General features: G+C 52.8%; 1 protein-coding gene and 2 long non-coding RNA genes across 9 annotated transcripts in view; all 3 read left to right on the top strand.

Moving 5' to 3' along the window:
* Window positions 1–928, top strand: part of PGPEP1 (pyroglutamyl-peptidase I) — a 30239-nt gene extending 29311 nt beyond the window's left edge. For 6 of the 7 annotated variants that reach the window (XM_087443508.1, XM_087443502.1, XM_087443503.1 and 3 more), the window contains one exon: window positions 565–928. In XM_087443508.1, coding sequence (XP_087299634.1) covers window positions 565–757 — 193 coding nt within the window. In that variant the 3' untranslated portion in view covers window positions 758–928. The remainder of the gene's footprint in view (window positions 1–564) is intronic. The other variant, XM_087443504.1, reaches the window with a different exon arrangement.
* A 5379-nt stretch (window positions 929–6307) lies between these two features.
* Window positions 6308–22211, top strand: LOC147914651 (uncharacterized). Its single transcript, XR_015555131.1, has 3 exons — window positions 6308–6931; window positions 17422–18300; window positions 18820–22211. It is a non-coding gene; the product is annotated as an uncharacterized LOC147914651 (long non-coding RNA).
* A 699-nt stretch (window positions 22212–22910) lies between these two features.
* LOC147914650 (uncharacterized) overlaps window positions 22911–25931 on the top strand; it is a 3778-nt gene continuing 757 nt past the window's right edge. Inside the window, exons 1-2 of the long non-coding RNA XR_015555132.1 lie at window positions 22911–24259; window positions 25539–25931. The exon at window positions 25539–25931 is cut by the window's right edge and continues 757 nt beyond it. This is a non-coding gene — a long non-coding RNA (uncharacterized LOC147914650). The remainder of the gene's footprint in view (window positions 24260–25538) is intronic.

Raw genomic sequence — 25931 nt, 5'->3', positions numbered from 1 at the left:
CAGACAAGTTACGTCCTCTCGGTTCTATGCCCTCTCAGTACCAGGTGCCTCCATTTCTCAACCCTTCATACCCTTCTCCAGCCCAAAGGCAGCAGGTGGCAAATTCAGTTGAGTGAAAGAATGAAGGAGTGACTGAATTTACCATCAGTCTCATTTTAAAACTAATTTTAAGATAGACAGATAATTCTGGAATATATTCTTACATTCCTGTTGTGATAAACTCTTTTGCCCTCTCCTCCCCCCCATCCCTCTGTTGAATCAGAGACTTAAATTGGAGCCCTCCTGGTCCCTGCATTTCCCGTCCGTCTGCAGACCCTCAGCTCGCTGCCTTAGGGTTTGTCCTGTTGTGTTCTTACCTTGCACTGCCGACGCCCCACGTGTACACCTCACTGGGAGATATCGGGGTTTTCATTTCCACCAGCCTCGGGAGAGGGGCCATCTTCCCTCTTTCGGATTTCTGGTGAGGTTGGGGTCTTCCGGTGGATTTAGACGGAGGGGTCCTGTTGATCAGTGGACTGACTCTGACCCCGTTGTGGTCTCCCTGCCCCCACGCCCTGGGCTTAGGTACCTCTGCGACTTCACCTACTACACCTCCCTGTACCAGAGCCACGGCCGCTCGGCCTTCGTCCACGTGCCCCCCCTGGGCAAGCCGTACAACGCAGACCAGCTGGGCAGGGCGCTGAGGGCCATCATCGAGGAGATGCTGGACGTCCTGGAGCAGTCGGAAGGCAAGATCAGCTGTCGCCACAAACACTGAGAGCCACTCAGGCCTCCCAGGACCTCGTCCCACCGGGGACCCTGGGAGAGACGTCCGCCCTCGGGGCCTGGCTGGGAAGGACAAGCTCATCAGCTGGGATCGGATTTGGATCAAATGTCTTGACTTACACCTGCTCTCCCTTTTTCTCTGCACAAGTGCTGGTGGGTGTGATGGAGGTGGCTGCAGATTGTTTCTCTGTTTCCCTTTGCATCTGGGGACACGGCCACGATGGCGGGGAGGCTGGGGGTCCTGGTTTCCGCAGAGAATCCTGGTCGAGTGCGTCTCCTGCTGGGGTCCCACAGCGGGGGCCGCCTGTGCACTTTTCTAAGTCTCTGTGAAGGGATGCCCGAGCTCCCTCCACCTGGGATGGGTTTTTCCCGAATTTAACAGCCTCTCAGACAGCCTCTGCCCTGATCTATGTCCAGACAGCTTGGACAGCCTCGGAAAGGGCAGCCTTGGCGTATGGCCTGGGGTTTTTTTTCTTTCTTATTCTCTTTTTTAAAACAATAGTGCTAGTTTGGGCACAGAGTAATTTATATTTCCTTTGGTTCAAAAGCGGACTTGAGCCAACAACAAAAGTGTCTTTTATTTTTCAAAAGTGGGATGCGGCCCCTTCTGCCTCCTGACCCCAAAACTGGACCTACATCTTTGTCGTGAGGCTGACCTGGAGGTCTCCTTGCTGGGCGGGGCAGGGCCCGGCCACGGGGAGGGTGCCTGCTCCGCCGGGGGGTGGGAGGGTGGCTGACGCTCTCAGCATCTGAGCCCGAGCCGCGCCGCGCCCGGGGGCTGCAGAAGCGGCCGCCAGCTGAAAAGCAGACCCTGCCACTGCGACGTGCACATGGATTTGTTTTTTAATGTGGAAGAATTTGTAGCAGCTGCAGGCCCGCCCCACATCTGGCCTGGACGGTCGCAGTCCTGAGCTGGGGTCAGCTGCTGCTGCTCCTTCAGGGGCCCCAAATGGGGCCTGGGGTTGGGGTTTGCCGGCTCCGTGTGTGCTGCCGTGTTCCGGCGGGAGGGCAGCGGGGCTGCCAGCGGGCTTTTGTGTAGACGGTTTTTGGAGAGGCGCCCGGGACTCAGGGGTAAATTTTTATTTCCCTCCCTGGTGACTTTGAACTTACTAGCCAGAGAATGACATCCCCTAGGAGGTGACTCAGTTCAGCTGGACCTTGACACCCGTCTGTCCGAGGGAGAGGGCGGCTGCAGTTACCGTGAAGGCGGTCGAGGAGCAGGCGCGCTCTGGCAGCCGTCCTCTGTTTTCTGGAGAGCGTGCGGTCCCATCGTGGAGCGTGCTGGGGTGTGAGGCCGTGTGGGACCGCGGCGGTGCCTCCCAGCGCACAGTTCTTTCTAAAACGGCTGAGCTTTTCGTCTTCTCAAACATCCACCCTCCCCTTCCTGTCCCGCTGGCCGGGGTGGTCCTGGCTCTGCTGAGCTGCTGTGTTGCTTGGGACATGGGTTGATGGGTTTCTGAGTTAAACGCGGTTTCTGAGTCCTGGGCTTTTTCTGGAGGGAAAGTGAGTGCAGGTGGGTGGCTTGGGGTCAGCACTGGGCAGTGGGTGTGGACAGTGGCCAGCAGGTTGAAATGATCTGGACTCTGCTCCCCTCTCCGGGCCAGCCCTCGCTCTGCCCCTCTCCAGGTCTCCAGTCCAGGCTTGCAGCCTCCAGAGAAATCCCGGGTGTGGGACGTCCTTGCGTCCACTCGCTCAGCCAGCTTCTGCGAGCAGAAGTTGTGACTCTTTTGAATGTGAGGAGCTCAAGGCCAGGGGTCCCCCAGAGGTCTTATTCAGAACAACATCAAGCCCAGTGTAGCTCTGTTTCCCAAAGATCTGATCTGCAGGGCTCTGAGGAGAAAATGGGTCTAGGCAAGATGAAGGGCAGGGGGCTGGAGGTGAGCCAGGTCTGAGCTCAGCCGGGCAGCCCCTGGAACCCAGACACGCCACCCTCAAATTCCACATTTCATCTTTCTTTTGTCCTCGTCTCGCCTCTCTGTTTAAAGCACCATGTGAGTTAGCAACTTAGAGATATAACTTATTGTCCGGCCATTGTCGAGTGTGTGTGTGTCATTTTTGTGTTCCTGCAATGGTTTCAGATTTCCTCATCGAGTCCAGCTGGAATCCTGTCTTTGTCCACAATGCAGAGCATTTAGCTCATTTTTATTTAATCAGACAGCCATTAAACATTTCACTTGCTCCCTGCCAGCTTTGTATTTTTCTCTTTTAAATTTTTTTATCTTTTTCTTTTGGGAGAACTCATCCATTCACACCATGGCGTGTCTGTCTGCATTTGTTGGGTCTCAGACTAAAATGTCCTTGTGTGTGGAGGGGGGACCAAGTCCCATTCCTTCTCCCTTGTCATTTTCAGAGTCTCGGAGCAGCGGGCGCAGAATGGGGCAGAAGGGATGGGTCTGTGAAGTGGGTGTGGCGTGGCAGGTGTGGAGGAGAGCAATGCCAGAAGTGGGGGCAGCGAGTGGTTACGGTGGAAAGATGGGCTGAGAGATGTGATGGGAAGGCTGGAGGGGCGAACATGAGAGGCGATGTGGGAGGGGTCTTGTAGGAGAGAGGAGGGGGATCCCTCCCTGCTGGGATGGGGAATAAGGGGTAGGGACAGTGATCTAGGTGTCTGGTGATGGCATCTCCTTTAAGATGCCGGAGCCTCTGCACCTTGTGTGTTTCTTCTTCTCCAGCTCCCGTGGCTCCCCTCCCCACCAAAAAGCAGATCAGTGGTATGTGCATGAGGATGTGGCTTGAAAAAGAAATGAGTGGACAGAAAGAAAGGTGGGAAGAAGCAGGAATTCGAGTTGATGGACGGGGCTTGGTGCCACCTGGCCCAAGCAAGGAACAGCCACCAGGAGAGACAGGGCCAGGCGGGGGGCAGAAATCATGGCTTCCCAATCGGTGCTAGGTCTTTGGGGAGATGTCAGAATTTAATCATTTCAGCCAGGAAAATAGTTTTCAGCTGCTCTATTCTTTGCTGGCATGGAAACTTCTAGAACAGAAAGGGCCTGCTCAGGGGGATGGCTGGAAAAGTAGATTCGAGATGCCTTTTTGTCATCGTAGAAGTTTCTTCCAGGAAGCCAGGCCGGCTGGTGTGTGTGCACACGTGCACGCCTGTGACCCCCGCGTGACCAGGCGGGGAGGGCGGCTGCCCATGGAAATCTGCCCACGACACTGGCCTCTTTTTTTGCTGCCGCTGTCTACACTGTTGACCTTTGACCTCTCCACCCCTTGGAGTGTCTGAACCCAGAAGTCCCCATCAGGGATGGTGGGACAAAGCCCCATTCTTCTCTGAGGGCCCAGCCTCCACCCCTAGACTGCGGGGAGCCCTCAGGAGCCTGCAGCCAGCGTAGGGCGCTGGTGGCAGGGGCACAGGCAGAGACAGGCCACCTCATGCCAGGTCGTCCCCCGGTCATGAATCCCACGGCATCCACGGACTTGGAGGCACCAAAAAGGGCTTTGTGTTTATATCCTAGATTAAATTTCCTTTCTCCAGGCACAGGTGCCTCGTAAGGGCCTGGGCTGTGCCGGAAGGGAACACATCTCTCTTTTTGCAGTGACGAGGCACATTGGAGGACAGGGTCCCCCTCAGACCCCGGGCAGAATGGCTATTTGGGAAGAGGGGGCATTTGCTGACTCGACATCTTGAAAGTTAATTCCTGGATGGACGCTGAACGTGCCGGCCCAGAAACTCAGTCCTCTGGTTCGGAGGCAGTTGTCACAAGCCAAGTGTCGGGGTCTCCCAGGCCTCGAGGGGCTCCTGTCCAGCCCCGAGCTGCTCCCCCGACAAAAATCGTTTCTCCTCGTCTCTGCTCACCCGAGCCTTCCCTTCAGCTGCCCAGGGACCCACAGACGTGCCTGCTGCTCCAGGACACTTGGGCCCAGAGAGAGGGGACAGGACGGGCAGAGAAGCCAGTGTCGGCTCCCGGAGGTGGCCCTGGTCCCACTGTCCAGGCCTGGCTCACCCGAGCCGTTCTCGGGGTGAGCCTGGGGCCAGGGCCCCTGTGTCCTGCACATTCTCTGGGGCACATCCCAGAGGAGCCGGGGTGGAATTGCTCTCTGCCCCCAAGGCCTGCGGTGTCCCCGCATCCCCAGGAGGCCCCGTCTGGGGCCTGGGAAGCAGAATGGCTTTCTGCCTGCCCCGGGGTCCCTGCCGTGTTTCCGGGTCTCCCCCACCATCTCAGGTTTCTATCTGGTCCTAAATCTCTCTAGGGAAAGCCTCTCCTGCCGGAGGTGGCTGTGGCTTCTGTCCCCAGAGGTGGCCCGGCCCCTGCAGCCTCAGGTGGCTCCTCGCTGGCCCCCAGAAGTCCCGTGAGTGCCTTGTCTGCAGCCCCCGTGCCTGGGACCCCAGGCCGGAGCAGGGTCTGCTACGCTTTGCTGGGGGCTGGGCTCTGGGAGACCCCAAACTGGACACCCCAGAAAGCAAATAAAACAGTTCAAATATGGGGTTTCTTGCATGTCTTTGTGAGAAGTTGGCGTCCACCAGGGTCATCCTCAGCCTGGGGTCGTCGGCAGGCAGAGGGGCCCCGAATGACCGAGATTTCCATCCTCGGTGTGACCTGGGCTCGGTCTGTGGTGGCTGCCGTGCGTGTGCCGAATGAAGAAGGACGGGAGGATTTCCGCACTGAGCGTGCTCCCTCCTCACAGCCCACTGCCTTTGTTCTGATGCACAGAGAGGTTGAGTAACTTGCCTGTGGTCACACAGCAAGGGGGTGGGCGCTGGGAATTGAATCATCATCGTGTTGACCCCCAGTGTGTGCAGAATTCCCCCTCACACGACCCTGTGAGAAACTGAGGCTTTGGGGAAACTGAGGCTCTGCCAGTTGAAGCCCCTTGTGCCACATGTCACAGCCATGGAGAGGAGGGGCGAGACTGTGAACCCAGGGCGGCTCCTCTGCAGCTGAGCAGCCTGGAGACTGGACACAGGACTCGGTCATTCCCCTGTGTCTGTCCTCAGTGTGAATGAGGACACTCCAGGGTCAGTGGCTTTCAAAGAATAAACCTTTGAAACCACAGGGGCTTCAGCAAGAAGGAAAATGTCTTGGGGAACATGGGTCCCAGGGAGGAGGTGCTTCCTCGAGGTCCCAGGGATCCAGGGTCCTGGCACCCCCAGAGGAGGTGTCCATGGCTCCGTGGCGTTGCTCCCAAGGCCAGCTCTTTCTGTGGCCCCAGGTGTGGGCCGCAGTCCCAGGTGGACCTTCTAGATGCTCCTGTGTCCCTTTTAGATGGAAATCCTTTTCACAAATCCTGGAAACCTCCCCTCGCCCCCTTGACTGGAAGGGAACCCCTGCCTCCTTCTGGCTACTCTGCCCAGAGGAAAGCCTTCTGACCACAGCTGCACCCCGGAAGTTGCAGGCCAGGAGGTGAGGCCGTGTGGGGAGGGGAGTGGGTGATTCAGGTGGAGGGGGGTGTGGACGGGTGTGGGAGAGGCGCAGGGCCTCGAGGCCTGAGGAGGGGTCAGGGTGTTATTCTAAGGGCCATGAGAAGCCAGGGTGGGGAGGGGGAGACGACCTGAGCCCCACTTTGCTTCCTTGAGCCTCAGTTTCCCCATACTCATGGGACTTTTGTGAGAATTCAGTGAGATTCTGTTTTTACAGCTCTCAACTGGGTGCCTGGCACATAGAAGTTGCTTAATAAATACATTATTATGACTTCCTCCTCCAGGATGCCCTCCTGGCTGTCCGGGCCCCTCCTCTGGTTCCCACAGGTGCCTGGGCAGCCCCCCCTCACATACTCTGGGTAGTAACCAACTGGTTTCATGGGATCTGGGGAGGGCGAGCGGGTCTGCCTGGGGTCCCTTGCGTCCCCTGCACCCAGCGCAGCGCTGGGCGCATAATGGGCGTGCAATAAACTACAGGAGGAAGGCAAGTGCTGAGTGCTGGGTGTTCCGTCCTGAGGCCAGCAGGGGGCGCGGGGAGGCGCCCGAGGCTCCCGGAGCGGAAGACCCGCTCCGCCTGCAGCTGCGGCCCCCGCGGCGCCTCTTCCTCGCCCCTAGAGCCTCATCTCTCAGTGGCTGCACCAGGCGCGGATGAAGTGCCTCACGAGTGCTGGGTTTAGGGGCTGGGGACACAGCAGGGACCCAGCAGCGCCCAGGCTGGGAGTAGAGAGCAGAGCTGCCAGCTGTGATGGGGGCCGCGCAGGTGGCCGAAAGCTCCAAGGCAGATGCGAGGAGGTTTATTCGAGGGTAAGGCTTGGAGAGGCGTGCTTGGCCCCATTCAGCGGTTTCCCTCAGCGCTAGCCTGGGCATTCTCAGCCCCACTCGGGGTGAGGGTCTCCACCCTTCCAGTCCACATCCCTTTCAGTGATCTGCCTGGGCCGCTCCGCCCTTCTCACACCTTCAGTGGCTCTCTTTTGCCCACAGGAGAAAACCAGACTCCCCTGCTGGGCGTTTGAACCCCTGTTCCCTTGTCTCTACTGACCTCAGGCTGTCTCCTCTGCCTGGAAGCCCCTCTCCCCCATTTTATGCTTGGAGAACTCCTATGCATCCCTCAAAACTCAAAGTTGGGGGGAAGATGCTGAGGTCATTTTGGGGCACATTGAGTGTGGCAGGCCTGGGTCGGGGTAAGGGGGGCAAAGTGCCGTCGCGGAAATCCCAAAGGAGTCCATCCCCCACCCCCTCTTCAACTTTCCTACCCGCTCCTTCCTGCACTGGCGGCTTGCCACGAGACATTAAGCAGTTTCTGCAAGGAGTGCCTGAGACTTGCCCGGACTTGTCCGAGTCCCCCGGAAGGGGGGAGGGGCTGGCTCAGGCTGCCCCCCCTCGTGCTGATGGGGATGGGAGTGGGGAAGCTGAGACAGACAGAGACAGGAGACTGAAAAGCAGAAATGCAGAGAGCAAGGGAGAGACAGACAGGCAAAGTGAGAAAAAGTGGAAACTTTCTAGATGTGTTCTCTTCCAAGATCCCGTGTTTAGGGTGAGGACTCCGAGGGGCAGAGAGGCCCCCAGCCAGTCCAGGGTGAGGATTTGAGATGTTAGGTGACCCGGGCACCGGGCTGTGTGACGCATGCACAGGGCTGCCCCGCTCTGGGCCTCAGTTTCCCCCTGTGACAGGGAGCTGACCCCCGCACCCACCTGGCAGGGCGGTGTGTCCATGCTCAGCCAGAGCCTGGCACACAGCATGCGCTTCCTAAATGCGCGCTGTGGTCAGTGGAACCATTACAGAAGCGCGCGTGCCAGCCGGGGCGCGGGGGCGGGGTGTGCGGGGGCGGGGGGAGGCTGGGGGGTCACCCGGCGGACGCCTTCCGGGCAGCGACCACGTGGGGCCCTGAAGCCTGACGCCTCAGCTGACCCACTTCCTGCCCGGCCAGGCTGTCGGGTGGCCGTCCCCCCGCGGCCGGGAACCCGCACGGCCGGTCCCAGGGGCTGAGCCGCCCGCTTCCGCCCCCGCAGCCGGCCCTGCTGACTCACTGTGCCGCCCCCTCCCGCCGCCACTGAGCGCCGATGGGGGCGCCCGGAGCCCAGGCCGCGGGGAGGTCGCCCCGGAGGAGGGCGTGCCCCAGCCTGCACTGCCTGGCAAAGGAAAAGCCGTCCTTGACAAGGGAAACTGGAACAGTTGGAGGGGTTTTGGTATGTTACACTCAATAACAATGGCAAACTGTGGACACCATTAAATCCATAAAAAAATGGAAAAGACAAGCCAGGGACTGAGGGAAGATATACGCAATGCGTTTAATTGATCGAGGAATAGCTTCCAGAACATACGAAGGCCTCCCAGACACAATAGACGGAAGGAAAAAACACCAGACAGAAAAATGGACAAACGGCATGGTTTTCTGGGGCTGCCGTTGCAATAACCGCGAACTAGGGGGCTTAAAACAGCAGAAATGTATTCTCTCACGGTTCTGGAGGCCAGAAGTCCGCAGTGAAGGTGTCAACGGGGCTGGACACTGTGAGGCAGAATTGGTCCCAGGCCTCTCTGCCGGCTTCCGGTGGCTTCTGGCAGTTTGTCACCCCTGGTGTCCTCCACTTGTGGCTGCGTCACTCCAATCTCTGCCTCTGTCTCCACACGGCCTTCTTATAAGGACACCAGTCATTGGATTTAGGGCCCTCTCAAGTGTGACCTCATCTTAACGTAAATACATCTGCAAAGACCCTAAAGGTCGAAATCTGAGGTTCCGGGTGGACATGAATTTGGGAACGCACTATTCAACGCCGTACGGGCACGAACAGGCAATTCAGAGAAGACGAACCTGGCACAACCAATAAATACAAACTCAACCTGAGCTGTCAAGGAACGAAAATCACTCTGAGACCCCTCTTCACCCCTAGGGAGGTGTGCAGGCAGGGGCTGGGGCAGTGAGGTGGCTGTGAGTACACTGGTGATGGACGTAGGAATTGGTCTGACCGTGTTGCAGAACAATTTGGCCATGCGAGTGCAGTTGAGGATGGCTGGACCCTCCCACCTGGCCATTCTGCTCCTGGTCTGAACCCCAGAGAGACCCAATGTGCATGTCTTCCTGATAGCATGGTTCATAATAATGAGGAGCTGGAGCCCAGAGAAATGTCAGGGTATGGTTGTACCAAGGAGTACTATACAGCAGTGAAAAGTGATGAGCCAGACTTGCTGGCAAAAATCCCCAAACCAGAACATGGAGTGAAAATAAGCAGGTTGCAGAAGGGAACAAAGAGTGTGATAGTGTTTTTATAATTTTTTTATTTAAATTTTTGTATTGTGGTGAAATATATATATATACACCAGAAAATTTGCCATTTTAACCATTTTTAAGTGTACCATTCAGTGGCATTAAGTACATTCACAATGTTGAGCGCACACACAATACATTACCACTATCTACTTCCAAAACTTTTCCATCACCCCGAAATAGAAACTCTGTAACCATTGGGCAATAAATTCCTCATTCCTTTCCCTCCTCCAACAGCCCCTGGCAACCCCTAATCTACTTTCTGTCTCTGAATTTGCATTTTCAAGCATTTCATGTAAGTGGAATCATATAATGTTTGTCTGTCTGTGTCTGGCTTCTCTCTCTCAGCATGATGTTTTCAAGGTTCATCCACATTGTAGCATGTCAGAGCTTCATTCCTATTTATGGCTGAGTAATATTCCACTGTGTGGATTGACCACATTGTGTTCATCCGTTCGTTTGCTGATGGACACTTGGGCTCTTTCTACCTCTTGGCGACTGTGAACAGTGCTGCTGTGAATGTTGGTGTACAAGCTCAGCTCGAGTCCCTGCTTTGAATTCTTTTAGATATATAACCAGAAGTGGAATTGCTGGATCATGTGGTCATTCTATGTTTAGCTTTTTGAGGAACTACCAAACTGTTTTCCACAGCAGCTGCGCCATTTCACAGTCCCGCCGGGGGTGCAAGAGGGTTCCAATTTCTCCACACCAACACTTGTTATTTTGATAACAGCCGTGCTAATGGATGTGAAGTGGTATCTCATTGTAGTTTTCATTTGCTTTTCTCTAATGACCAGTGATGTTGAGCCTCTTTTCATGTGCTTATTGGCCATATGCCTATCTTCCTTGGAGAAACATCTGTTCAAGTCCTTTGCCCATTTTTGAATTGGGTTGCTTGACTTTTTGTTGTTGAGTTCTTTATATAGTCTGGATATTAAACCCTCATGAGATATATGATTTGCAAATATTTTCTAGCTTTCTTGTGAATGGGGTTTTCTATACATAGGGTCATGTCATCTGCAAATAAAGATAGTCTTACTTCTTCCTTTCCAATAGATGCCTTTTTTTTTTTTGTCTACTTGCTTTGGTCAGCACTTCCAGTGTGATGCTGAATAGCAGTGGTGAAGGTGTGCATTCTTGTCTTGTTCCTAACCCCGAGCCCAGGGCAAGCTTTCAGCCTCTCACCATTGAGTATGAAGTTAGTTGTGGGTATTTCATCCACGTCCTCTATCAGGTGTAAGAAGTTCCTTCTATTCTTAGTTTTATGAGAGTTTTTATCATAAAACAATATTGGATTTTGTCAAATGCCGTTAATGCATCAACTGAGATGCTCGTGTGTTTTTTTGTCTTCCTTCTATTACTATGATGTGTTATGTTGATTAGTTTTCTTACGTTGACCTCGCTTGCGTTCCTGGGATCAGTCCCACTTGGTTATGGTTGGTAATCCTTTTACCACGCTTTGGATTCAGTTGCTAGCAGTTAGCTCAGGAATTTCGCATCTGTGTTCATAGGGGTGTTGATCTGTGTCTTAGGAAAAGCCTCCGTCCTCCTGCATCCCTTTTTCACAGCACTGCCGCACTCACAGCGCTGCTGGCACAGAACAGCACTGTGTTTGCCCCGCAACAAGCAGTTCTCTGCGACGTCAGCTAGGTGTCTGGCAGCTTAACTCATTTCTGACACGATCTAACTGGAGACAGCGTCAGTTCCCCGGATTAAGGGCTCAGTCCTACAAGACTGCCCCCCCTTCAGATGCCAGTGACAAGTTCAGGTCGTCAGCTGTGCTTCTGACCCATCACCTGTAAATCAGGAGGTCCCAGGGCACCCTCTTTGGGTTCAATTAATTTGCTAGAGCAGCTCACAGAACTCAGGACAACAGTTTACTTACTGTTTACCTGTTTATTACAAAAGGGTCTGATGGAGGATGTGGATGAAGATCCAGATGGGAGAGGTGTGTGGAGCAAGGTCTGTGGGAAGGGGCGGAGGCTTCTGTGCCCAATCCCAGCGCCCCCACATGTTCACCAGCCCAGAAGCTGCTCACGTAGGCGTGATCAGTCATTAACTCCATTTCCAGCCCCTCTCCCCTCTCTGGAGGATGGGGGGCAGGGCTGAAAATCCCGGACTTCTCACCATGGCTTGGTCTTTCTGGACACCAGCCCCCATCCAGGAGCCATCCAGGAGTCACCCCATTAGAACAAAAGACACTCCTATCACCCACGGAATTCCAGGCCTTAGGAGCTCTGCCAGGAATCGGGATCCAAGGCCAAATGTTAGAACAGAAGACGCTCCTGGTGCTCTTATCACAGGGAATTCTACGGGTTTCAGGAGCTCTGTGCCGGGCACTGGGGCAGAGCCAACATCTATTTTCTATGCCCTCCCCATCTGTGACTGTCTCTTCTTGTGGCACCTCTGTCCGTCTGTCTGCCACCAGGGTAATGCTGGCCTTTAGAGGTGCCCCCTCCTGGTCTTTGGAAAAGTTAGGTAGGAATTGGAGTTAATTATTCTATAAATGTTTAGTAGAATTCACTGCTACAGCTGTCTGGTCCTAGAGTTTTCTTTGTTGGAAGGTTTTTAATTACTGATTCCATCCCTTTATTTGTTATAGGTCTATTGAGATTTTCTGTTTTCTCCTGAGGCAATTTAGGTAATTTGTGTGTTTCTAGGCATTTGTCCATTTCTCCTAGGTTATCTAATTTGGTGTATAATTTGTTATAGTATTCTCTTATTATCTTTTTTATTTCTATACAGTCAGCAGTAATGTCCCCATTTTTATTTCTGATTAGTTATTTGTATCTTCTCTTTTTTCTTTGTCAGTCTAGCTAAAAGTTTGTTGATTTGTTGATCTTTTCAAAGAAGCAACTTTTGGTTTCATTGATTCCAATGATTCTATTATTTCTCTAGTCTCTATTTTATTTATCTTTGCTCTAATCTTTCTTTCCTTTCTTCTACTAGCTGTGATTTTAGTTTACTCTTTTCTTCTACTTCCTTGAAGTGTAAAGTTAGGTTAGTGATTTGAGATCTTTCTTTTTCAAAGTAGCCACTTACAGTGGTCAGTTTCCCCATGCACACTGCCTTTGCCACATCCCATCACTGTTAGTATGTTGGGTTTTTGTTTTCATCCATCTCTAAGTATTTTCCAACTTCCTTTGTGATTTCTACTTTGACGCACTGATGCTTTGAGTGTGTTGTTTAATATCCACATATTTGTAAGCGTTCCAGTTTTCCTTGTGTTACTGACTTCTAGCTTCATTCCATTGTAGTTGAAGATACTTTGTACGATTTCAATCTTTTTAAATTTATTGAGACTTGTTTTTGTGCCTAACATATGGTCTACACTGGAGGATGTTCTATGTGCACTTGATACGAATGTGTATTCTGCTGTTGTTGAATGGAGTGTTCTTTATATGTCTGTTAGGTCTAGTTGGTTTATAGTACTTTATAATACTTTATGTACTTAAATCCTTTATATACTTAATCTTCTGTCTGGATGTTCTGTCCATTATTAAGAGTGGGGTATTGAGGTCTCTAACTGTTATTGTAGACCTATTTATTTCTCCCTTCAATTCTGCAGTGTTTGCCCATTGGATCTGAGCTCTGTTATTTGATGCGTATATGTTTACATACAGTTTTGAGTTACTGTCTGGTGTTCTGCCTGTGGGACTCCTTTTAGCATTTCTTGCAGGGAAGATATAATGGCAACAAACTCCCTCAGCTTTTGTGTGTCTGAGAATGTCTTGATTTCTCCCTCATTTTTGAAGAGCAGCTTTGCTGGATATAGAATTCTTGGTCAACAGTTTTTTTCCTTTTTCTTTCTTTCTTTCTTTCTTTCTTTCTCTCTCTCTCTCTCTCTCTCTCCCCCTCCCCCTCCCCCTCCCCTCTCTCTCCCCTCTCTCTCCCCCTCCCCTCTCCCCCTCTCCCCCTCTCTCCCCCTCTCCCGCTCTCTCTCTCCCTCTCTCTCTCCCTCCCTCCCTTCCCTCCCTTCCCTTCCTTTCTTTCCTTCTTTCTTTCTTTTTCTTTCTTTCTTTCTGCCAAGTAATATTCGCCCTGAGCTAATAACTGTTGCCAATCTTCCTCTTTGTTTTTTTTGCTTGAGGAAGATCAGCCCTGAGCTAACATCTGTGCCAGTCTTCCTCTATTTTGTATGTGGGACGCTGCCACAGCATAGCTGACGAGTGGTGTAGGTCCATGCCCCCAGGATCCGAACCCACAAACCCAGGCCGCCAAAGCAGAGTGTGCAAACTTAACCAGTACGCCACGGGGCTGGTCCCAGCGGTTTCTTTTCCCTCAGCACTTTATGTCATGCCACTGCCTGCTGGCTTCCAGGGTTTCTGACTGGCTGTTAACCTGAGTGAGGACAGCTTGTACAGGATGAGTAGCTTTCTCTTGCTGCTTTCAAGTTCCCCTCTTTCTCTTTGGCTTTCAACAGCTTGGTTACATTGTGTCACAGTGTGGGTCTCATTAAGTACATTCTACTTGGAGGTCATTGAGGTGCTTAGATGTGTAGATTTATACCTTTCCGCAAATTTGGGAAGTTTTTGGCCATTATTTCTTCAAATATTCTTTCTGCCCCTCTCCTTCTCCTCCTTCTGGACCCCATGACGTGTGTGTTGGTCCTCTTGTTGGTGTCCCATGGGTCCTTTACACTCAGTGCACTTCTCTTCTGTCTTTTTTCTTTCTGCTCTTCAGACTGAATAATTTCAATTGTCCTCTCTCCGTGTTTGCTGATTCTCTCTTCTGCCTGCTCAAATCCTCTGTTGGACCCGTCTAGTGAATTTTTCATTTCAGTTGTTGTACTCTTCAGATCCAGACTTTCTGTGTGGTTTTTCAAAATAATTTCTGTCTCTTATTGATAATCTTGTTTTGTTCATACATCATTTTCCTGGCTTCCTTTAGTTTTTTTTCCATGTTTTCCTTTACCTCTTTGAGCATGTTTAAGACAGTCGTTTAGAAGTCTTTGGGCTTCCTTAGGGATGATTTCTGTCAATTTATTTTGTTCCTTTGAGTGGACCATACTTTCATGTTTCTTTTTATGCCTTGTGATTTTTTGTTGAAAACTAGGCATTTGAATATTATAATGTGGTAACTCTGAAAATCAGATTCTCCTACTTCCTGAGGGTTTGCTGTTTTTGTTTTTGAATTGTTGAAGGCTGTAGTATTCCATTTGTTGAGGTACTTTTCCAAACTATTTTTGCAGAGACTGTATTTCTTTTCATGTGTGGTCACTGAAGTCTCTGTTTCTTTAGCTCAGGTTCAGCTAATATCTTGACAGAGATTTCCTTGAATGCCAGGAGCTAAAAAAGAAAAACCAAAACCACAAACCAAACAAAAAAATCCACCTCTCCTGGTCTTTTCAGATTGGTTCTGTGCTGGGGCACTCCTTCAGCAGTAAGACAGGCTTGTGCTGAGTCCAGGGATCAGGCTGAGTGAAAGCTTAGGGTCTTCTCAGGTCTTTTCTGAGCAAAAGTCTTGCTCTGGGCATGCACATGGATTTCTGAATTTCCTCCATATACATGATGCTTTTAAATGTCCTAATTTCCCAAAGAATCTCCCCCAGCTTTTCCTCCCAGGGTCAAGGTTGATAATATATGTTGAACATAATCTTTTGCCCTAGGGAGTCTACAGGTTGTTGGATCAGCTTGCAGTATTTTTGAGCAGTGCCCACTGCTTTTCCAGCCTGAGCTCAGAGTTAGGCAATTCAGGGATGAGCACCTCGTGTCAGTCCCTCAGAAGGTCCCCAGACATGTTAGAACGGACCTACACAGTAATGTGTGGATAAGATCTGCTTTGCTCCCTCCAGAACCAGGGACCAGGGTCCAGCACTGGGACCACAGGTTGCCTCTGCTACATGGCTGCCCAGCCAGGGAGGGAGTGGGGCAGGGACAAGTAAAAATGCCACAAGGCTTTGCTACCATTTTCAAGTTGCTGTTTTCTTGCTTCAACATTTGCTTAGTTGCTGCAAAACTTGGGCTGTTCTCCAGAGTCCTGACAGAGTTGGTGCTGAGAGTGTTGGCTTGTTTGATGTTCCTGTTGGGAAAGAGAGGTTGGAGCTGCCTACCCCACCGTTTTGTTGATAAAATTTTAAATATGCCCATCTCCTAAATATAGATATCATGTTATAAAATATGCACAGGGATGGTCAAACCCCAGTTTCGGACAGAGGCTTCCCTGAGACTGGGGAGAAGAGCATGGTGGGCGGAGGGGCTGGCTGTACAGGGGCTTTACCTCTCCTGGGAATGTTCCTTTCTTTGGTGGGATCCTGGGTGGGTGAGTGTTTGTTATTTTATTGTTGATACTTTTGTATATGCCTGAAATATTTCATCATGGAAAATAAAATGACAGGAGAAGGTTTGGCAGTTTCTCACCAGTTTAAACCTAAAATTACCACATGACTCAGCAATCCACTCCTCGGTATAGACCCAAGGGAGCTGAAAACAGGTGTGCAAACAAAAACATGTACACGCAGGTTTATAGCAGCACTGTTCACAATTGCCAAATGACAATACAAATACTGGCCACACCAATTCCCCTTCCCTCCAACAGTGCACAAGTGTGCCTTTCTCCGTCCTCTCCAACACCAGTTCTCTTTTGTCTTTTTGATGACAGCCATTCTGACAGGTGTGAGATGGTATCTCATCGTGGTTCTGATTGATGAGTGATGTTGAGCATCTTTTCATGAGCCTGTTGGCCATCTGTACTCTTCTTTAGAAAAATGTCTATTCAAGTCCTCTGCCCATTTTTTAATCAGGTTGTTTGCTTTTTTGATATTAAGTTGTATAAGTCCTTTATATATTTTTTTGTGTGTGAGGAGGTCAGCCCTGTGCTAACATCTGCCAATCCTCCTCTTTTTGCTGAGGAAGACTGGCCCTGGGCTAACATCCGTGCCCATCTTCCTCCACTTTATGTGGGACGCCGCCACACATGGCTTGACAAGTGGTACGTCGGTGCGCGCCCGGGATCCGAACCAGCGAACCCCGGGTCACCGCAGTGGAGCGTGCGCACCTAACCGCTTGCGCCACTGGGCCGGCCCCAAGTCCTTTATATTTTTTGAATATTAACTCCTTATCAGATTTATGATTTGAAAATATCTTCTCCCATTCAATAGGTTGCCTTTTCATTTGGTTGATAGTTTCCTTTGCTGGAATTGCACATTTTTAAATGGCTAAAAATTATACATTTTATGTGCGTTTTACCACAGTAAAAGAATTAAAAATAAATAAATGAAATTGTCTTTGCTCAAGAAGTAACCCCGGCCATCGACTGGGCACTTTTTGCGGTGTGTTTACATGCTCACAGACTTTTTCACCTCTCCTTGACCCTGAAGAGGCCCAGATGAACCTCTGCAGGTGAGGAAGACTGCCCTCGACAAGGAAAAGATTCAGGATGTGAGGCCCCCACTTGCCCAGGCCACAGGGCCTCGGAGAAGCCAAACCAGGGTTTGAACCCCATCTGCTTCCAAGTTCATCAGCCAGCCTGGCACCTGGAGTTGCCTTTCTGACCTCAGGGCCTTTGAACATACTGTGTTCCCTGCCAGGAGCACCCTTCCCGCTGCTCCTCCCATGCCTAGAACCTTCTTTTCCTTTGCCACTTGAAAGGAAGCCTGGCACATAATAGATGTTAAAGAAGTATTTGAAATGAATGAATGAGTTAAAAAAATTCAATCGAGTAAATTTAAAGATCTAACTGGCTTTATTCAATGATTCATGAACCAGGCAGCATCCCGTCTAGCAGATGGAAAGGAGCTCGAGGAGCTGTATGGAATGGACGGATTGGACGGATTTTCAAGGCAGAGAGGGGGTGGGACAAGGAAGTCACAAACGAAAGATGATCGTCTCAGGCAAGGTCGCCTTCCTTTGGTGGAAGGCGGGGTCTGCCAGGCAAATGACCTCACTAGTGCTGCCCAGGAAATTCCAGACCGACTGGTAAAGGTCACCTTCCTTGGCAAGGCTGAAACTGCAGTTAGGTCTTGGTTTGCTGACATGGGACTTGGCACAAGGGACCCCAAGTTGGGCCTGTTGTTTCTTTTTTTCTTAACAGGGTGAATGAATGAATAGATGCATTCCTATAAAGCATCTTTCGTGTGAGCAAAAAGGAGAAAGACCTGTGGATCCTCACAGCTCTTGCTGTCAAGCGCTTAGGACATCGAAGAAGGAGCCTGGCACAGAGGCCAAGCCACCCGCCCAAGGTGACACAGCCAGGAATTGGTAGGACCAGGATTTGAAGCTGGGTCTCCCTTCCCCGAGCCTGGGTTCTTCCCACGATGCACAGGTATTGAAAGCCCATCGTATGCCCCACATTGCATGTGCATCATACCCATCTGAAGAGTGGCAGGAGATGCCACTCCAGAAAGCGCCTCTTTGGCATAAGGATCAATTATTTTGAGAAACTGGAGACACGGGAGAAGCTCTGAAAACAGAGTAGAAGTTACCCTTTTGTAAGGAAAACTTACATTTATAAAGAAAATCTCCATTTGTAGGGGTGTCTCCCTCTCTGTACGGAAGAGAAGGATGGCTGTAAACAACAAGAGGGCCTTACGGTGGCGAAGCGCAGACTCAAATATCCATACACCCTTGTGCACAGAGCTTCTCCTGGTCTCCTCCCGTAACCAGCCTCCACGTCCCCCAGCATCTGTTGTCTTTCGTTGAAGCTGGTGTTTAAGGTGGAGGCTCGGCCGTCTGGAGCCTGGCTCGGCTGCTCTGGGTATCTCCCATGTTTACAGTCGGGCGCACGTGCCCAGAAGGGCGTGTTGGGCGACCTCGTCGCTATGCTAACATCATAGCGTGTGCTTTCCCGCAACCGGACGGCACAACCTCCTGCACACCTGGGCTGTGTGGTGCTGGTCTTATGGGACCACCGTCGTCTGTGCGGCCCTTCGTTGACCCGAATGTCGCTGTGTGGCACGTGGCTGTACTTGAGGTATGCATGTTAAACCTCTGTTTGTTTTTCTCTTTTAACCTGTCCTTTATTACAGGGGGTCTCAGCCAAGAACGCAGGAGGGCAGAGGGAGGATTGTTCCCCCTACACGTCTCACGCTCACCCCTCAGGGCGGCCGTACCGCCTCCTCTTAGAGGCTCCGAGGGAGATGGAGCTCCAACCCTAGGCCCCTGGCTTCTGGCCGTGCAGCCTTGGCCAGCCCGCCTCTCCGGCCTCAGTCTGTCACCTGTGAAATGGACATCATGCGTCCATCCCATTGGGTTTTATGGAGAATGTGTCTGAGGCCTGACACACAGTAGGTCCTCAGACTCCTCCTCCTGGCATGGCTGTCTTTGCTCCACACTCAGCTGTAGAAGTAGGCATCCCCGCATTCACCGCTGGGAATGTCTTTCAGGGGGTTCCATGGCCTTTCTCTGGACCACAAATTCCTGTGACAGTCTGATCTCCTAACGTCAGTCCCTGTGAATATGGTGTTATTTGGAAAAATATATTTATTTGCAGGCATAATTAAGTTAAGGATCCTGGAATGAGATCACTCTGGATTCACGGTGGGCCCTGCATCTAATGGCAGGTGTCCGAGAGAGAGAAGGGAGACAGACGAGGAGAAGCCATGTGAGGACGGAGGCAGAGACCGGAGTGAGGCAGCCACACGCCAAGGGCGCCTGGAGCCCCCAGAGCTGAGGGAGGCCGGGAAGCCTCCTCCCCTAGAGCCTCCGGAGGGAGCGCGGCCCTGCCACACCTTGGTTTTGGACTTCCGGGCTCCAGACTGTGAGAGAATGAATTTCTGTTATTTTAAGCCCCCGAGTTAGTGGTCATTTGTTACAGCAGCCCCAGGAAATTAGTATAGTGACCCTGTGGCTTGGTCCTTGAGACAACCCTGGTCTGCAGGCACACAAACCCAGACATAGACGCTCCAGCCCTGTGTCATCAGGATGGGGCCAGAGGGAGGCCCCTCAGCCAGAGAACCTGGGGAGAGAACAGGAAAGGCTGAGTGGAAGATGGGTCATGAAAACTGGGGTTTAAGAGATAAATAGGAGTTTGCCAGTGGGGCCATTCTTTCTAAGCAAACTTACCCAGGCCTCTCTGAACCCAACTCTGGCTGAAGCTGAGACCTCATTGCCCAACCCCCTATAATAATAATGGTTATTAGTTCTAGAATATTGGGATTATAGCTCTCATCAAGTCTGCTCAGTGCTGCCCTGTAAGGGGGGTACTGAGATCCTGAGGTTTGGAGAGATTATTCATGCTCCCAAATCTGCTGGGCATCTCAGGGGCTTAGCCAGGATTGCGACCCAGGGCGGGCAGTGGAAGCCGTCTGGTGACTCGGGCACGTGCTGGCCCGGAGGTACGTTCACATGATGGGTCAGCTGTTCTCTTTGTCCTGTGAACTCGGAGGAGATTTGAAAATAATCTGCTTTTCCTCCTCTTCCAGATCTCCTGCCGTGACCTTGTTGGCCTCATGGCATGAGAAACAGCAATAAAAGTGGGTTTGCGTGCTTTCTGGTGTGCTGTGTGTATTTGACAAGGGTGTCTGTGCCCAAGAGCAGGTGGTGAGGGAAAATTCTGGGAGGTTTGGGGCCGAGCCAGGTGGAGGGAACGGCCTGACCCCTGGTCTCCGTGTTCTGTTTGCCTTTGCCCTGGATCAGCCTCGGGCACCTGTGGACGCTGCCAGGGAGGAATGCAGGATCCCGGTCCGCTGAGTTCATTGCTGGCCAGCTGCCTGCTACCCGCCCTGCCGCGCCTCCCGGCTTGGCCACAGGGCTTGCCATGAGGTCATCGGCTAAAGATATTTCAAAGCAGGACCAGATCAGCCTGGCTGCCAGCATTCCAGAATTTGGTGAAGTGGAAACCGCCATGGACCTAAGGTCCCCCTTTCCTGTCCCCAGGGATCCCCCAGGCCCTCGTTAGTGCTGTGTCTCTTTGAGAAGATCCACAATTAAACTGAAGAAACGGGGCCGGCCCCGTGGCTTAGTGGTTAAGTGCACGCGCTCCGCTGCTGGCAGCCCGGGTTTGGATCCCGGGTGCACACCGACGCACCGCTTCTCCGGCCATGCTGAGGCCGCGTCCCACATACAGCAACTAGAAGGATGTGCAGCTATGACATACAACTATCTACTGGGGCTTTGGGGAGAAAAAAGAGGAGGAGGATTGGGAATAGATGTCAGCTCAGAGCCGGTCTTCCTCAGCAAAAAGAGGAGCATTGGCATGGATGTTAGCTCAGGGCTGATCTTCCTCACAAAAAAAAAAAACTGAACAAATTACTGGTCCTGCTTGTGAAGTGATAGGCGCCCACTCATGAGCCAGCAGCTCCCTTCCTGGATATGCACAGTGGAATACTGTACAGCAAAGAAAAAGAACAGACCACCCAGTAGATAACAAAGAACATGGTGACTCCTGGACATGGTGTTCAGTGACAGACACCGGACAGAGAAGACACGCTGGCTGGTTCCGTTTACATCAAGTTGGAAAACAGGCAAACTCATCCGTATTAATAGAGGCGGGCACAGCTGTTATCCATGAGTAGGGAGAGTGATGGGAGGGGGCCCAGGGTGTTCCTGGGGATGGGAATGTTCTGGAACCTCATCTGGGAAGCAGTCCCATGGGCATACTGTCTGTGAGATGTCATCGAACTGAACACCTAAGATTAGTCCTTTTTACTTTATGTAAGTCATATGTTGATAAAAGTTTAAAAATAAAAAGGCAGAGGCTGTGGAAGACATTCTGGTGACTCCTCAGAAAGTTAAACATAGAATGACCATGTGACCTGGTGATTCCACTTCTGGGTATAGCCCACAAAAACTGAAGACAGGTCCTCAAATCTTTGTACCTGAATATTCACAGCAGCACTGGTCACAATTGTCAGAAGGTGGAAACAACCCAAGTGTCCATCAACGGATGAGAAGATGAACAAAACGTGGTCCGTCCATACAGTGGACTAGTACTCAGCTGTAAACAGGAGTGAAGCTCTGACACACGCTACAACCTTGAAAGCCTCATGCTGAGTGAGAGAAGCCAGACACAGATGGCCGCATGTTCTATGATCCCATCTCTATGTGTGATATCATGACTTATGATGAGAAATATATATTTGGTCTTCAACTGGTTTCTGGCACAGAGCTGCTAAAACCCTTGGAATTTCCTGTGATGAGAGCAATAGGGTGTCTTCCGTTGTGTTAGTGACATGACTTTTGGAGAGCACCTGAGGACGGGACGGGTTGCCAGGGGAACCATGTGATCAGAGGATTGGAACTTTCAGCCCCACCCCCCAACCTCTGGGGGGAGGAGAGGGCAGGAGATGGAGTTCAGTCATTGATGGCCAGTGATGTCATCAACTGTGCCTGTGTCATGAAGCCTCCACGAAAACCCAGAAGGACAGGATCTGGAGAGCTGGGTTGGTGAGCACGCAGAGGTGCCGGGAGGGTGGTGCTCCCGGAGAAGGCACGGAAGCTCCACGCCTTTCCCCGACCTCACCCTCTGCATCTCCTCAGATGGCTGTTGATTTGTTTCCTTTAATAGCCTTTGTACCGAATCAGTAATCTAGGGAGTAAACGGGTTTCCTGAGTTCTGTGAGCCACTCTTGCAGACATCGAACCCACAGAGAGGCCATGGGCCTCTCATTTATAGCAGGTCGGTAAGAGGCACAGGTGACGGCCTGGACTTGGGATTGTTGTCTGAGGCGGGGGGCACTCTGTGGAACTGAGCCCTCACCTTGTGGGATCTGACGAGACCTCAGGGTAGATAGTGTCAGAATGGAGCTGAATTGCAGGACACACAGCTGGTGTCGGAGAATTCTTGGTGTGGGGAAAAACCCACATAGCCACATTGGAAATTGGGTGCAGAATTTGATATGAAACGTCCGGAACAGGCAAATCCACAGAGACAGAAAGCAGATTAGTGGGTGCCAGGGGCTGGGGGACGGGGATGCGGAGTGACTGCTCATGGGGACCGAGTCTCCTTTTGGGGTGATAAGCACATTCTGGAATTAGATAGAGATGATGGTTGCACAATATTGTGAATGTGCTAAATGCCACTGAATTGTTCACTTTAAACTATTGAATTTTCTGTTAATTGTTTGTGGAGCCTCATACTGGGAGGCATGCGAAGCCATCTGTGACAGCCTCCCAGGAGAGGTAGGGGTGAGTGGCGATGGCTTCCGGGACACTCCCCCAGGAGACACTCCCCGGGCCTCCAGCCTCAGCACTGCCAGAACGCAGGCATTCCGACCTGAGGCCTGTGGGCCAAGGACGTGAGCGGATCCCATGGCGGACACCCCTATGCCGCTGCTCACCTCCTCACGCCTCCACTGGGGCTATGATTCCCTGTCCCTGGAGAGGGAGCAGGGCCGAATGGAAAGAGGCTGGCCCAGCTCTGAGCAGCCCAGTCAGGCTGGAAGGGATGCGGGCGGCAGCAGGTGTGTTACTGCGCTCTTGAGCGCCTCTGGACGCCCCGCAGCCAGGCCATAATCCCACCGCACAGAGGCTGAGCCGGCGGGGGCGGGAGGGGGGGGCTCAGCTGGGCGCACACAGCCAGTGGGTGTGCGCTGGGGGCGGGGGAGGCCTAGGGCCCGTTCCTCCAGTGGGGGCCTTGCTGTGTCACCCTGTGAGTCCTTGCACCTCTTGCCTACACGTGCCCGTCACACTTTACGCCCCCCACGAGCTCCCTCGCACAGCTGCCTATCCTCTCTGCGGCTGGAAGCTGGAAGCAGGCACAGGGGCCGGTTGGTGCCTGGGCCGGGAGTGCTGAGCAGTGGAGGGAGGTCTGGGTGCCCCGGGGGGAAGGATGTTCCTGGGGCATCTCCTGGCCCTCCACCATCTGGTGGCTGGACCTGACACCAGCCCTGCCTGCCCTAAACCCAAGCACCCCAACTCCCTGCCACCTCCTCTCTGGGCCCAGCCCAGAGAAGGACAGGGGCCCAGAGCAGCTTCATCCCTGCCCAACCCTTCAAGGAGCCCCCAGTCTGGGGCAGCTAGAGCCAAGCACAGACACTCCCATGCTGTGGAGTCAGGCTGGGCTGGGGGAAAAGATGGGAATTGGGGGTACCCAGCTGAGCCTGGAAAGGTAATGTCAGGGAAGGCTTCCTGGAGGAGGGGCTTTTCAAGTAGGGTTTTGAAGAACGAGTAGAAGTTCCGTAGATGAGGTTGAGTAACTGCAGAAACACCCAGTTTATCACACAGCTGCTCTGTACCTGGCCCTGTCCTTGACGCCTCATTTGACCTTCTCTCTAGGGAAAGTCTCAGCCCTCATTTTCCAGATGAAGAAACAGAGGTGTGATGGAGAGGAATGACTTGTCCAAGGTTGCTCTTTCTGGCCCTTTCGCCTCTGCTTCCTTTGTTTTCCAACATCTTCAGCCTTTGATCCTAACCAGAGAGGGTAGAGAAGGCATCCCACGGGGGAAGAAGGCCGCCTCTTAAGCTCTTGCTATGGAATTTAGCACATAGTAGGTGACTAATAAGTCTTTCTTGAAAAAGACTTTTTCTCTCCACAAACCCACCAGGCTGGGATGATCTCATTTTGTGGGAGAGGATACTGGGGCTCAAAGTGGTGCCCCAGCTTCGTCAGGAGCACGTCCCAGGGAGCAGGCCTGGTTATGACCTTGCACATGGGTGGGCAGGAGATCCTGGGCGGGCCGGGTGCGTGGGTTCTGACTGCAAGGTTGGTCCCGCGGTGTCAGTCCCAGCTCAGAACGCAGCTGGCCCAGCCACACCCGGCTGGAGCCGCACGGCCGCCGCTCGCTGATGTTGCCGACGCTCTTGGGGATGTGCCCGGGGTGCACCTACCACCCGCCCCGGAGGGGCTCCCGGCCTGCCTGGGACCCTCAGACCTGCAGTCCTGTCTGGATGTCCCGGAGGCCAGGAGCTGCAGAGATGCCATAGAGACCCGCCGACCAGGCTTCGGGCGAGCCAGGACTCGAGAGACTTGAACACCGACCTCGTCCTCAAGTGTGAGGGAACCAAGACCCCCCGGGCAGCCCCCCAATCTAACCAGTAGTTCCGTGTCATAACGGCCCAGGCCTGCTGCTGAACCTCAGTTTCCCCGTCTGTGAACCTGGCGGGAATCCCGACCCCGCCGGGGCTGATGGGGGAGCTAGCGGCCTCATTTGTGGCTGGACAGGGTGGGGCTCAGCCCCACAGGATTGTTATAACCCCTTCCCAGATCGCAAATTGGGAAACTGAGGCCCAGAGAGGCCAGCGACTCTCCTGAAGGCGCACAGCACCTGGAGAACCCAGAGAGGTAGTTGCCAGGAGAGCCGGTTCCTGCCCTGGGCTGGGGGAGGGGGAATTCAGGAGGAGGGTCTAGGGGTGCACGTGGGGTGGGGGTGGGGAGGACGGGCAGAAGTGCCCAGGCGGTTCCGGATTTGACCCAGTCTCCGGCCAAACACTGCTCAAGTCGCTCGCAGCAGGTGCCCTCGAGAATTTTCCCCAACTCCTGTCCTCCATGGAGGCTCAGGGCTGGGGGAGCTCTGGGCTGCACTAGGATCTGAGAGGACTTGTTGTGTGTGGGGGGGGTGTCAGGCCGGGGAGAGAGCTCTGGTCCCTCCCTAATCTCACTGTGCTGTGTGACTGAGTAAACCTCTGTCCTCTCTGAGCCTAGCCACTAGGCTGTGGGCCCTAAACCACAGCCCCACCCCTCCATTGTCCCCAAGACCTGGACCACTCTGGGTGGGTGAGGGGTCTGAGAATCCTGGGGGCCCAGGATTCTGGAAACTGGGCAACCCGTGTCGTCTGGTACATTTCGTTTCTCAGATATGGAAACTGAGACCCGGAGAGTAGCAAACACAGTAGCTGGTTGCTGTCTCCCCAGCCCCGGGCACTTAGTAGGGCTTCAGTAAAATGTTTCTGACTGCCAGCAGGAGGAGACAGAGACAGCATTCGAATCTCAGCCTCTAAATACGGGCTATACATTCCCTCCTGCAAGTATTTACTAAGCGCCTACTGCGTGCCAGGCATGGTGGTGACAAGCAGACAAAAATCCCTCCTGAGATTCTAGTAGGGAGACGAATGATGCACAACCAGGTAAAGGAGGGCAGTGCCGATGTCAGGCAGGCTGGAAGGATGGCAGCCCAGGCTCAGGTTTAAGGGATGGAGTGTGCCCGGTAGAGGAGGCAGCTTGTGCAAAGGCTCCAAGGTGGGATCCAGCTTGGCGTGTGGGAGGAAATGGACACCCTGTGCCCGGCACACAGTAGGTCCAAGGGTGACTGGTTTCTCTTTCCCTCCCCACAGGGAACCTCCAGCCTAGCGTCCCGCTTGCCCGTGAAAAACCCTGCTTTTTCCATGCCCTGCTCCTGCTGACCCTAATGGTGCAAAGCCCACAACATGGAGGTTATGTCCTGGCCCCTGAAAGACTGGATCAGCCAGAAAGGGAACCCACCGTCCAGCCGGAGTGCTTGTCAGCCCCTGGGCTGACACAACAACGCCATTTGAGGGCCTGAGGTGACACTAGGCCCACAGGCCAGAATGGCAGCATTTAGGGTGAGGGGGCGTTTGCCAAGGTCCACGTTGTGAAACTGAATTCCTAACTGATGCTGAGCGCCCGTTCCAACAGACCTGTCCCCCGATTCCCTCCCTCCCTGTGCGTCCTCCCCACAACCATGTGAGGGGGTGCCTTACACCCTT

This window comes from Ceratotherium simum, chromosome 18, assembly GCF_057802395.1.
Source record: "Ceratotherium simum simum isolate JZ-2026a chromosome 18, ASM5780239v1, whole genome shotgun sequence".
NCBI classification, from domain to species: Eukaryota; Metazoa; Chordata; class Mammalia; order Perissodactyla; family Rhinocerotidae; genus Ceratotherium; species Ceratotherium simum.
Note: the sequence above shows the minus strand (reverse complement) of the source record. Positions and strands in the feature narration are given on the sequence as shown.